A 12,672-nucleotide genomic window follows, 5' to 3' on the forward strand; every position below is an offset into this window, starting at 1 on the left:
GAATGATGACTTCTACTTTCCCCCAAACCTCTGGTAGGGACCGAATGAGCCACAGGACACTGTGGGAACCATCCAAAACATTCAGTGTCCACAGTTACTGGGGTGCCCTGGGCATGAGAACTCTCTTTTCTTCTGGTGATGTCAAAGCAAAGAGCAAAATAATTACCTTGACTCTTGACCTGATTCAACTTTTATAATCCACTCAGTAGTGGGGGCCCAGAGTGTTGAAAACTGTATTCCCATGATATTTTTGTAAGCAGAGTTTCTCTTACATTATTGTCAACATACTCACAGAACAGCTGTTTATCAGGTTTTGAGGGGTTTTTTTTTTAGAAAAAAAATTTAAACAGGGTCTTCTGAATCCCTGGCTGGTCTGGAACTTGCAGCAATCCTCCTGCTTCTGCCCTGTGAGTGCTGGGATTGTAGGTGTGCACCCTCTGGCTGCCTTTCCAAGGTGTTAGACTTTACTAATCCTAGACCCAGTGTGAATTCCAGGATCAAAAGGACCAGCTGTGAATTCCTAAGTCAAAGATTCAGCTACTCACCTGGAGGGGCCCCTACCATAAGCTGTCTGGGGCTTGATAATAATTCAGTGACAGAGGTCTTCACGGTTTAGGACGGTCTAGGATAACTATGTATATCGTTTATGAACTCTGTTCAGACAACTTCAATGCCCTGTGTTCAGCTCTTTTAAAATATTGGCAGCTAGAACTATTTTTCTACAATAATAACCACAACTTAGGCTACTTAAATTATCTCTACAGACAAAGTTATGGGCAATCTAACGTGGTCTCACCTGCAGGTTTGGCTGAGGAAAACTCCCAAGGGAGAACTGACAATTAATTGTTCTAGTTTTTCGTATTGAAGGAAGGGATCTTTGGACCAAAGATTCAAGTTAGAAGAGGAATGACCACTAATTAGGGATCACATGCTCTGAAATCAAGCAGTCTATGCACCTCACTGCCACAGCCATCACTGACAGCTTTGAGACCTTCAAGTCCAGCCCGCCACTGACAGGCAGCATTTAGCACAGCAACTCCTAATGCTGTCATTGACATGTTTTCTTGTGAATTACAATCCAGTAGACAAAAGAATAAAATGAGTTGGATGCTGCCACTATATTATTGTAAACCCTTACAATGTCTGTGAAACATGCACTTTCTCTACAGCCAATGAGTAGGCAAAGTCAGCAAACGAGGAATCACAAAGGAGAACCAAGTCATCCGGGAAACAGAATTAGGGAAGGAGGCAGATAATTCGTATGCCTAGAAGTTTAGACAAAGAATGAATTCTTCCTTAATATCTGTTTTGTGTAATATTTTTATCCCAATGTACAAATACATGTGGGGGATTAGAAATAATTCATTTTTAACTGCACTCCCTGGCTGTTTTTTTTTCTTCCTAGTTCAGTGTAGTTTTTATTTTTTGGTATGTATGGGGACTTGCATGTGCATCTTAAATCTGGCAATCCTCCATTGCAGGCTTCTGAGCATCTGTTGTGAGTCACCTGCTGTGATATCCAAGCCCAGAGATCACAGCAGCAAGTTTAGGGTCTGCAATCAGAAGATGAAGCCCTGTGTTCTCTCCACCAGCTACTGGTGGCCCCTCTTCACAGCGTTCGGGTTCCACAAGTTCCCTTTTCCCATCTGTTTTCAGTACTGCAGGGTAGTAGCTGTTTCTGTGGTGCCCGGTTGTAATCCCCAAACACACAAACACAACATTGTAATCCTCAGGGATGAAATTTGGAAAGATACGAATCCACAAAGTCTAGAATTCTCAAAATTACATTTTCTAAAGATTAAAATTCTGAAAGCTGAAATCCCGAGAGCCAAAGCTTCCAAAGTGTAATTCCCATTAAAATAAACCACTCTGTAAGAGGAATGCTAGGCAGTTGCACTGTGTCAGGTGGAACAAATGCCCGAAAACCTAGTAAAGAATTAGCCTGGATGTCGGTGAGGAAATTTAACAGGTGCTTTAACAAGGAAACATAGGCCCTCTGATCTATCTGAGTCAGAGGCTGGGAACTAAAGACCTGGGAAAGGCACCAACAGGAGATATTTTCAACAGAAAACACAGCCAAACCCTCGCAGATGGAGAATAAATGTCCCCCACCCCAGCACATCCTATTGGCTGAATTCACGCAGGCCAAATAAGAGGGGAGACCAATGAAGGAGCTCAGAGATCAGCCTTCTGAGCTGCTGAGAAAGGCAGAGACTACTTTTTACATTTTAATGGAGAGTATTGACAATAAAGTAAAACCTAGCCCGTCTGAGTTTACACAAGTGTTACTGATGACACAGCTGTAGCTTAACCACTCTTGTGACACAGGCCATCCAGCTGTTTAGGTCTCAGTAGAGCACAGTAAGATTCCAGACACAGGAGCGATTCAGTGTTGGCAGGCTTTGGGATTACAAGTCTTTCCTGGACATATTCTTGATCCACCATATTGGAAACAGTCAATACAGGATCCTTAAAATGTATTCAGCTGGCAAGGCTACTCATCACCCAAGCCAGGTACCTGGCCAAGAAGGTTATAGCCTTGGATTCCAAGAAAACAAGAGGGTGGCTGCAGACAAAAAAACCAAACAAGCCATTTGTTCAGCGAATTCAGAAATACTTACGCCTCTGCCTAAGGGAGGACGGGACAACCAACTTCCAGGACTCAGTTTGAGTAGCTGCTCCGACCCTGCCTATAATCCTCCATGTCCTTTCCATGTTTCTCAGCCGTGGAGTGTCTGTGTTCCACAGCAGCGGCTGAATCGATGCCACAGTTTGCACGACCCACCCAGCTGGCTGCTTTTTGAGCATCATTGTCAGCTCTGCAATCTCCATCCACCCCTGTACTTTCCTCCTCCTCCTTGCTTTCCACCGTAAAGCATAAACACAGTCCAAGGTTTTCCTGGGCTCTGCTGAGGAGGACCTCTTCTGTCCTATTCATCAGGCAGCCTTTCAGCCCAGGTTGTTCTGGTGATGGCATCCTAATTGTGATCCTCCCTACTCTTCATTTCCTGCCCCCTCCCCAAGTACATGTGCTACCTCATTACAATCAGGAAGTGTCCAAACCCCTCAGCACCGAGACAAGGCTGCAGGTGGTACACAACCTTCAGTTCATAGCCCAGTGGCACCCAGCTAATGGCACTGTTTGGTGGAAATCCAAACTGGGGGCTAGGGACAATAAACAGAGTATGGCACACCTGACGCCACTGCCCTACTTCATACTCTCTCCCACATCAACCCTAGCTCCCAGCTTTCTTCTTCCACTAAGAAGGGCCCCTAGGGTGGGGAAAGGAAGAAACAATAAATACCAGAAAGTGTTCGTGGCTCCTAAAAGACGGTGTTTTGTACACAGAGAGAGGACACCTGTAGGTTATCATTTTAGAAGCTTCTAAACCCTCTAGAGCTTGCCCTCAGTCATTGCCTGCTCCACCTCCAAGACCTTGTAGGCCTTTTAACAGAGGGGAAATTAATCATTTAAAAATAAACAAAAGCATGCATTTAGAGGTACATTCCCTCCCCCCTTTGGCCTCAAGCGTCAGTGTGGAACTGTGTGATCTTGTGTTCATTTAAAACTTTAGCATTTTGTTCGGAGTTCTAGCTAGCTTTACCTGTCAACTTGACATAGCCTAGAATGCTCTCTAGGACTACCTGGGTTTGTCTCTTCCCCAACCAGATGTTATGGGGTGACCCTTCCACATTCCAAAGAGCTGAGCCAGTACTGTGTTCCTGTCAGTACTACCCAGGCTTCAGGGCCAAGATGCATGTCCATGGTAAGATAGGAGCTGTGAATTCATGCCTGAGGGGCTTATTGGATCAGTCAAGTGAATAAGTGACTGGCTTGTGGAGTCTTTTGGATTCCCACACCTCTCAGGACACGGCCCCTGTGGAACCAACAGAAGAGAAGTTACTCCTTGGTCACTGCCCATCATACCTGCTCTACACTCACCTTAATAGCGTCTTTACGAAGCTGATGAATTGCACCTTCCCGTCCTACAGGGGTCTTACTCCGTTCAGTCCCCATGCCTGTGGCACTAAATCAGAGGGGCAGGCTATATCCTGTCCTCCTCTGTCCTGATGTTAGAAATAAATTTGAGGTTGAAAAGGAAAAGACCACCACGCCAACTATTGTGTCTAGATAACACAAACTTATGCTTATCAAGAGGGGTGTGCTCAGAAGGTTAAAAATGAATCAAATTTCTTGTCCTAAACACAAGTGTTATAGTACTTAATGGAAAATAATCACATTTGATTATTTCTTGCACTAAGAAGTTGGAAGAAACTTTCTCGGGGATGAGTAGGTTTAGAAGCCTGGTGACAAGGGCTTGGGCAATTAATATTTGTTGGGTATCTTAGACAAGGAATTTACCCAGAGGTCATTTTTTTTGTTGTTGTTGTTTTAGGATGGTTTTGCTTTGTGGGCTGTGGAAGAATTATAACCTCCCTATCATTTCAAAGTTGGAGTGCCTTCCCCTGTGTCTCTTTCCCATCATTCCTTCCTTACTAAGTGGACAAGGCTCAGAGCAGCAATCTAAAGTGCAGGTGGGAGTGAGAATGGTGAGGGGAGTCTGAGGCTGACAATAGAGATCGTGGATTGGACATGAAGCAATGGGTTTGGGACCCAAAGGCCAGGTAGGGTTGGTTAGTGTGAAATTTAGGGAGAGGCTTTGAGGATGCGAGATATAAAATATGTGGAAGAAGAGTTAGAAGATTCGGAAACAGACTGGCAGGGGTCTGGCTAAGCTTAGGAGAAGAGATTTGAAGGGAAATGCGGATCAGCTGATGACCAGAGACAGCGCAAGACAGCAGCGCTCCCGCAGGGCAGGCCTCGGGGTGGGCGGGGCATCCCGGGGGCGGGGCCGGGTGACAGTTACATAACTAACCTGTGCAAGCAGCCGCGGAGCGGTTCGGGCGGCGGGGGCGGGGCCGGGGTGGTGCCAGGCTGCAGCGGGCTGGGCAAGATGGCTGCCGTAGAGGCCGAGACAGGGTTGCTGACCCTGGAGTCGCTACCCACCGACCCTCTGCTCCTCATCTTATCCTTCGTGGACTACAGGGACCTAATCAAGTAATGGGGCGGTGCTCTCGGCAGGGGTGGGAACGTGGAAGGAGGCAGAGAGAGAGGCCGGGGTCGCTGACTGGACCAGGGCTCCCTCCGCAGCAGGGTGACTGCAGGGCGGCCGTTATCCCGCAGAACACCCCGGAGGGCTGAAGGAGACTCGGAGGTGGGATCTGGGCATCCAGGCCTTACTCCTGCCCAGGTCTAGACCCCCGGGAACTTAACGCCCTCTTCCTCAAGCCTCAGCTAGGCCGATTGCGGAAGAGAGGTGGCTTTCTGGTGCTGCACCCCGCGGACCCTCGCTGGCCCTTTGGGGCCTGGTCTAGCGCTGTGGAAAGGCCACTGTCTCGGCCCACGCGCATCCCTGTCGGGCCTAGGTCCAGGATGACCAGAGCCCTCATGGACAGGTAGAACGCGCGCGAGGAGGCCTTCAACCTTCTGACTCTCTGATGCCATCGTGATCGCGGGCAGCGTGCACTTTGATTTGTGTCTGCGACTTTTTTGGCTGTCAGCTTTCCTTTTTTTATGGTGGGTGGTTGGATTTTGTGTTTTGTCACCGACTTCCGGTGAGGCCTTTACAGGTGACTGCAGTCACCTCAGGGTTTCCCAGATGACAAACGTTTACTCCAAAAATAAACACTAGGAATTCGAGAATTCTTCCAGTAGTCAGGACTGTTTTAAGATGGAGGGACAAATGTCCCTGCTGTGCTCCCCTCTCTTGTCACCCTCACCCTGTGTCAGAATTGTTTACATTCTTGACAGCATGGCCTGGGTTTCTTGTTCTCCGCTGTATATTTGTAGAGGATGCAAAATGGCCCTCTCATGTGGGGAAGACATATTTTTGTTTTTTGATTGATTACTGGATCTTGGGAATTTGATGATTGTGTCCTCTGTTTTAGGGGCCTTTAAGAGGTGCAGATTTCTTGGAGTTACAGGTAGCTGTTGGTTGGGCTAGCTAAGTGGTCGCAGAGGTATTTTCTGGGTTTTCTGTTGTGGCCTCTACTCATACCTGTTAAAACACACTCCCCCTCGCCCCCATTCAGCCTGTACTAACACAGAGAAAGTTTTTCTGTGGGAAAGGCTGGCCAGCTCAAATGTATTTCATCTGAAATATTTTATTGCTATAACTTCTTATTTAGACAGCCTTCTTTCTTTGATTGCTTGCTGCCAGAGTTATCTTCTAAAGACCAATTTAGCTGTCATTCTTCTTAAAAGCCTGTGATAGCTGTGTTTACACACTGGACCTTGAACTTCTGCAGTATTTAAGGCTCTTATCCGTTAGCTTATTATCTAAGGCCTGTCAGGCTGTCTCCTCCACTATCACATTTACACAGTTCATCAGATGGCACACCACACGCTTGCACATGGCTGTGTAGGCTCTGATCCTTGCCCAGAATACTTCGCTCTCCCACTATCTTCTTCAACTACAGAGTTTGTAGTAACTGTGTGCTGCTAGAGTGTAAGGATTGTTTATTTTTTTATTCATTTGTTCAGGTTTGTTTTTTTTTTTTTTTTTTTTGAGTGCCTGCCATGTGCCAGTTAAATGTGGGATTACAATAGTGAATTAGAGAGTCATGGTCTTTTTTATGTAGCTTGACTACTATAGACAAGATGGAAAGTCAAACAAGTGTGTAATTACAAGAGGGGCCAAATATTGGGAAGGTGTATGTATATTTCGCTAGGAAGGAATGTGGAAAGCAAGGTGACCAACTCACTGTTGAAGACATGACGTGTGGCAGAGTGCAGTTCTGTCCTGGTGAAGGGAACACTGTTGAGAGGCTGATGGGTCTGTTAACAATAGTGTGGCCTGTTCAACTAGAAAAACTAGAAAGCTGGTTTTGCTTAAGGTGGTAATGACTAATAGGCAGCTGCATGGAGTATGGCTGGTGAGATCATGTAGCCTCTTGTAAGAACAGACTTGGAGTTCAAAGCTTTAGGTAATAATGAGAATTTTAAGCTGAGGTGACATGACCCCTCAGTCAATGTCTGTGGAAGTGAGTGGAGTTGAATCCTATTTTGTCTACAGACTCATCCAGCATACTGCAGTTTCTTTCTTGCCCATTATAGTCTGTCCAACTTCGCCAAGTATCCAGCCTGTCGCCAAGCTCTAACGGGTTTAGTGCATATTTGCTCAACTGTGTTGGGTTGAACTGTATCAGTCTATTGGGAGTTTAATTTGACTCTGAGATAGTATATTGCTTTCTCCTTATTACCCACAGGGTAATTATACTAACCTACACATTAGGTAGATTTTAAAAGATACTGCATTGCAGTTTTATGGGTAGTAAGTAGAAATAAGAGGGACAAAAGGAATTTAAATTTAACATTTAACAATTACTATTTTAATCTTTGATTTTTATTTTTCCCCCTTTTATACTAACTGAATCTGGTTACTGCCAGTTGTTGCTATGTTAGTCGAAGACTTAGCCAGCTATCAACTCATGATCCACTGTGGAGAAGACATTGCAAAAAATACTGGCTGATAACTGAGTAAGTATTCTGTGAACATTCCTTCCTTTGTGGACAGGGTGTAGTTTTTTAAGAGTAAATTTTTCATTGTTGGAGACCGGAACAGTGCAGGCTGGCCTTGACCCTGGGGCAGTCCTTCTGTTTCAGCCTCTTCTTGCTGGGATTGCAAGTGTGAACTACTACACTTGGAACTAGAGCAGTGATTCTCAACTTTCCTCATACATCCACCCTTTAATGCAGTTCCTCATGTTGTGAACCCCAACCATAAAGTTATTTTTATTGTTACGTCATAACTGTAATTTTGCTACTGTTATGAATCATAAGGTAAATTTCTGATATGCAGGATGGTCTTAGGTAACCCCTGTGAAAGGGTCATTCAACCCTCAGAGGGTTCATGACCCATAGATTGAGAACTGCTGCCTACAGCAATTTTTAATTGATATACAATACTTGCTCATGTTTATGGAATAAAGTATAATTCAGTGGACATATACAGTTTATAATAAGAAGGCTAATTTGCATTTTTATCTCCTTTTTGCATTTCATTGTATTTGGAGCTTTTTGAAACCTTGCTTTTAGTTCCTTATGACATGCTATAAAACATACAGTAAATGTTAGTGAAGTGTAGCCATTGCATACTGATGCTTCCCCTTCGTTAACTCTGTTTCCAGTGACGCTCTGAGCCCCTTGTCCTTCCCCCTTTCCAGCTTCTAATGCAGAATATGTAGTCTTGAATCCTGACCTTGGCCTACTATAATGCTAATATGTACTAGTTTTCCTTTCCAACCCTAGTTTCTGTTTCTGAATCCAGTCTAAGTTACCACATTGCCAGAATAAAAACATAGATGACAGCAAGATTTAGGAGATGTAGAAAGAAAGGCAAGAGTACCTAATGTGCTTCTTCAGTTATGGGAAGCCAGGGGCAATTTTTTAAAGCGGAAGGTCCTAGTTTTCCCAAGGGAAAACTTAATAACAGCTGTCAAGAATTGGGAGGCGGAAAAAGGAAGAAAGGGAGTTTGAGGTGTTGATAAGTACTCAATCTTTCGCTTTGGGGCATCACCTGCTGTATATAAAATTTGTAAATCAAGGACCAGAGGTATAAGAGTATAGAAATATAGAAACAGTTTCCATGAGTAACCTGTAAAATCACAGCCCTGTTTTTACAGTGCTGGGGACTGTACTCAGGACCTCACATGCTAGGCAAGCACTCCCCAGTTGACCTACACCCCGCCTTGTTGATAAAGCTGCATGTATTTATAGTAAGACTATATATTAGTGAAACAGTGCTTTATTCCTCCTTAAGCCCCCTCCTCGAAAACAAACACAATGTATACCTGGAATCCGGTGTGGTGATACACACCTAGTCTACACTGGAGGACAGTGGTCCTAGATCCTGAGTTTGAGCTAACCTGAGTTATGTACACTGTTTGAAAAGAAGCAAAATACTCTGCATTGATTTATCCTTTCCTTCGTATCGTATCTAAACCTTTGGTTCTACATGGTAGCGCCCATCCTGAAGCCCAGCCAGCATTAGGAGTCCTCCTGCGGCTCAGGCTTTCCCTGCGTTCACATGATCACTAGCCTTCCCTCCCGGCTAGTCTCCACAGCCTTCACCTGGTCACCGCAGCTCACTTCAGGTTATTGCCCCTCATGAGGGCTGCTTCAGAGCTTTCCTATGTCTTCTGTAATGTTCCTAGTGTTCCCCCTTAAATCTGCCCCTCCAACCCCCAAACACAGCCTTCTCAACTCTCCCCGTTCAGTTTCCTCTTAAGCCCTTCAGTTCTCTAAGCCCACTTGACAGAACTTTCAAGTACCTTCTATGGTTGCTTGTCCTCCATTAAGTTTACATTTTATTCTCTAAAGGCTCATGATTAGACTACTTTTTGAATGGGAAAATAGTGTGCATTTTTTAATGTCCTCAGTGTCCAAGTGAACACTCAAGAAATGTTTGTATAATTCAGGCAATGGAAGACGTTAGATCATGTATTTGTTTGGTTATTTCTCTTGGGCTGATCAGTGGAGATGTGCTAGAGCAATATTATGCCATTAGGTTCTAAATATCCTCAAAACTGGGACACTTCATGTGCCTGCCTTTTGTGTAGTTATAATTGAAGCCATTCAGTAGCTCACACCTGTGACCTCAGCACTTAGGAGGTAAAGGGAGGGGGAAATATAGTTCATGCCAGCCAGAGCTACCTAAGTTTGTTTTCAGCTGATACATATTTAGGAGTAAGTTAAAATTTGTACTGATAAGTATATCATATATTTTGTTAAGAACTGGAAAACTTGAAAAAATTAAGCAGAAAGTAAGAAAATAAATGACCAATCACCCTACCATGACAGTAGTAACTATTAAATCTTGTTGACGTATCACTTCTTGCTATCTCGTTCTCTTTGTAGCTAAAAAGTAAGTTAAAATAGAAGGGCAGAGTTACCACAAACTCCCAGTAAAAGTATGTTGGTAAATATCAAAAATACATGCTAAGCCAGGTCTGTGGTACACATTTTTAATTCTACCGCTTGACAGCTAGAAGCACGAGGATCAGAAGTTCAAGGCCATCCTTTCCTACATCGTAGTTAAGGCCAACTTGTGCTCCATACGACCCTAACTCAAAAGACAAATGAAAAGAAAAAAGATATGTTAATATCATTTCAAAAGATTTTTTTTTTTTTGGTGGCCCGTACAGGGAGCGAACCTCAAAAGATTTTTTAATTTTTTTTTTTTTTTTTTTAATTTAGGGAAGAGAAAGCCCGGAAGAATCAGTGCTGGAAATCTCTCTTCATAGCTACTTACTCAGATGTAGGAAGATACATCAACCATTATGCTGCTATTAAAAAGGCCTGGGATGACCTCAAGAAGTACTTGGAGCCTAGGTGTCCTCGGATGGTTTTATCTCTGAAAGGTACTGGGAACACAGGGTCCCCTATCTACATTTTAGTTAGTAAAGAAAGAGAAGTTCAAATAACTTCGGATCCTCTGTGTACCTGACTAATTCAACATCTAGGTCACCATTACACTTCACTAGCCAACGAAGTACAATGCTGGTACTGTTAAGATCTTGCTCTCCTTTGATTGGTCCAAGAACCCATGTGGTTATTAGAATAAAAAACTGAACTACTTTATCATATTTATTTTATATAAAAACAATGCTGATTGCTTGAGAATAACCACTATGATTTATTTTTATTCTTTGCAATGATGAGGATTGAGCCCAGGGCCTCATGCATTTTAGGCAAGTATTCAACAATGGAACTATACCCCCAGTCCTAAAAATGATTATTGTTGTTATTAATATTGTTGTTGTTATGTGTGTATTTTTGTGGTATTCATGTGTGTATATATATTCACATGAATGTATTCACATCCCTGTGTGGAAGTTAGAGGATATCACATGTCTTTCTGGATTTTCCTCCACTTTATTAATGAGGTTGGGCTTTTTCCTGAGTTGGCTGGTTGAGCTGTTTCAGTTGCCAGTTTCCCCCAGGTATCCCTCCCTGTCTCTACTTCACACAAGCTGGATTACAGGTAGGTCGCTTCACATGCTCAGCTCTTATGTGGTTTCTGGGGAGCCAAACTCCAGTCATCATGCTTATGTGACAAGTGCTTTATCCACTGAGTCATCTCTCCAGCCCAAGATTATTCTTTAATTGAAAACCGGTATCAACACCTTTTCTTGCTGGTGTCTATCAAATGTTAGGAAAGCACTGGCTCTTTAAGCATGTAAGAATAGCAGCAGCATGAGAAAACCTTTTTGTTTGGTATTTACAAAGTAGTAAAACAGATTTGAACTGAGGTCGATTTGACCCCAGGATCCATGCTCTGGTATATTATCTAATTATGGCTGGAAATATTAACAAGTTATTTCCATGTGGTTTGATAATACCCACAAAGATACACTTATTACTGCTCATGTGCTTTCCACCTGAAGTTTTCCAGACTTGCTCACTAGGTGGAGCCGTGCACATGCTGGCTTTGGGAGCTGGAGCCTGGGATCTGTTCTCCCTGACTCTCATTAGAGCCTGTCTTTCTGAAATAGTGTTCCCTTTCCCTTCAGCTTCCTACTGTAATGTCTCATGAAAATGTCACTTTCAGACAAACCACGATGCATCTATTAGAAGGCAGAATACATGGTTTTAGTGGATGGAATAGGATGGAACCCCGGGAGTCCCCCGTTAATACCCCCATAGCTTATCCTCCAAGAGGAAATGAGTGATGACAGTCACCTAGCACAGGGCAGCTGCTTCAAGAGGACAGACATCATCTGAAGACAAGCCTGCAGTGGTGATAAGTGTGTGTGTGTGTGTGTGTGTGTGTGTGTGTGTGTGTGTGTGTGTGTGTGAGAGAGAGAGACAGAGACAGAGACAGAGACAGAGAGTGTGTTTGCATCTGTTTGACCTTGTTCTCCAAAACAATGAGCTAATGCCACCCACCTGAGAGAAGTGCAGAAGGAGGGAAATGTCATGTGTATATTTATTTATAAAGTGCCTTACTGCTTTCAATAAATACTCACCTACTCTCTTCTCCTTTCACCTACTCAGAAAGGAAGCTATGACAATTTATCAGAAGCCAAGACTAGAGTTTAGTTCTGTTGCTTACTAGTCCTCAAACAGGCCACCTAAATTCTCTTTGTATCTTTTCTTCAATGTGAAGTGAAGGTACTAGTAATTAGTCAGGGTTTGGTAAATTAATTGCTAAGAGGGTAAATCCTTTTCATTGGAACTCAGCCACCCCCATTTGTTTCTGTATTGTCTGAGGCTGTTTTCCAGAAATAACAGCCTAACAGCAGGGTTAAACACAAGTCTCTGTCACAGAAACCATAGGTCAGTCCTACGATCTTAAAATATTTACTGTTTTTTCCTTTAAAGAACTCCCACCTCACTTCTAAACCAATATACAAGGAAATATGATTTGAAAACATACAACTAACAGCCTCAGGATGTTTCACAAACACCATCCCGTCTTCGCCTATCTGCTGCTAAGTTTCCTTTTTAACCTGACACCTATATAACCTTAAAGCTGAGTGAGGACGGTGGCTCCTGAGGTCAGCAGCCACGTGCTTAACTTAGTGTGGAATTCATAAGCCTGAAATTCCTAGTATCCCCAGCACTGTAAATATTCCCAGTTAACCTTAATCCAAAACTCCTGGCAAGCC

The 12,672-nt window shown here is 43.6% G+C and overlaps 1 protein-coding gene and 1 long non-coding RNA gene across 7 annotated transcripts in view; one reads left to right on the plus strand and one right to left on the minus strand.

Annotated features, from left to right (window-relative positions):
- Nucleotides 1-2,215: 2,215 nt before the first annotated feature.
- LOC108350426 (uncharacterized) lies at nucleotides 2,216-5,425 on the minus strand. Of its 2 annotated transcripts, none has more exons than XR_015684535.1 (3): nucleotides 4,878-5,425; nucleotides 3,944-4,028; nucleotides 2,216-2,566 (listed from the first exon to the last, which is right to left on the minus strand). It is a non-coding gene; the product is annotated as an uncharacterized LOC108350426 (long non-coding RNA). The 2 variants fall into 2 exon arrangements; XR_015684534.1 differs by having other exon boundaries at nucleotides 3,944-4,068.
- Fbxo3 (F-box protein 3) overlaps nucleotides 4,928-12,672 on the plus strand; it is a 32,365-nt gene continuing 24,620 nt past the window's right edge. For 2 of the 5 annotated variants that reach the window (XM_087654563.1, XM_087654562.1), the window contains exons 1-3: nucleotides 4,928-5,059; nucleotides 7,451-7,540; nucleotides 10,259-10,422. In XM_087654563.1, coding sequence (XP_087510689.1) covers nucleotides 4,956-5,059; nucleotides 7,451-7,540; nucleotides 10,259-10,422 — 358 coding nt within the window. In that variant the 5' untranslated portion in view covers nucleotides 4,928-4,955. 5 annotated transcript variants of the gene reach the window in all.

This window comes from Rattus norvegicus, chromosome 3, assembly GCF_021556685.1.
Source record: "Rattus norvegicus strain SHRSP/BbbUtx chromosome 3, alternate assembly SHRSP_T2T, whole genome shotgun sequence".
NCBI classification, from domain to species: domain Eukaryota; kingdom Metazoa; phylum Chordata; class Mammalia; order Rodentia; family Muridae; genus Rattus; species Rattus norvegicus.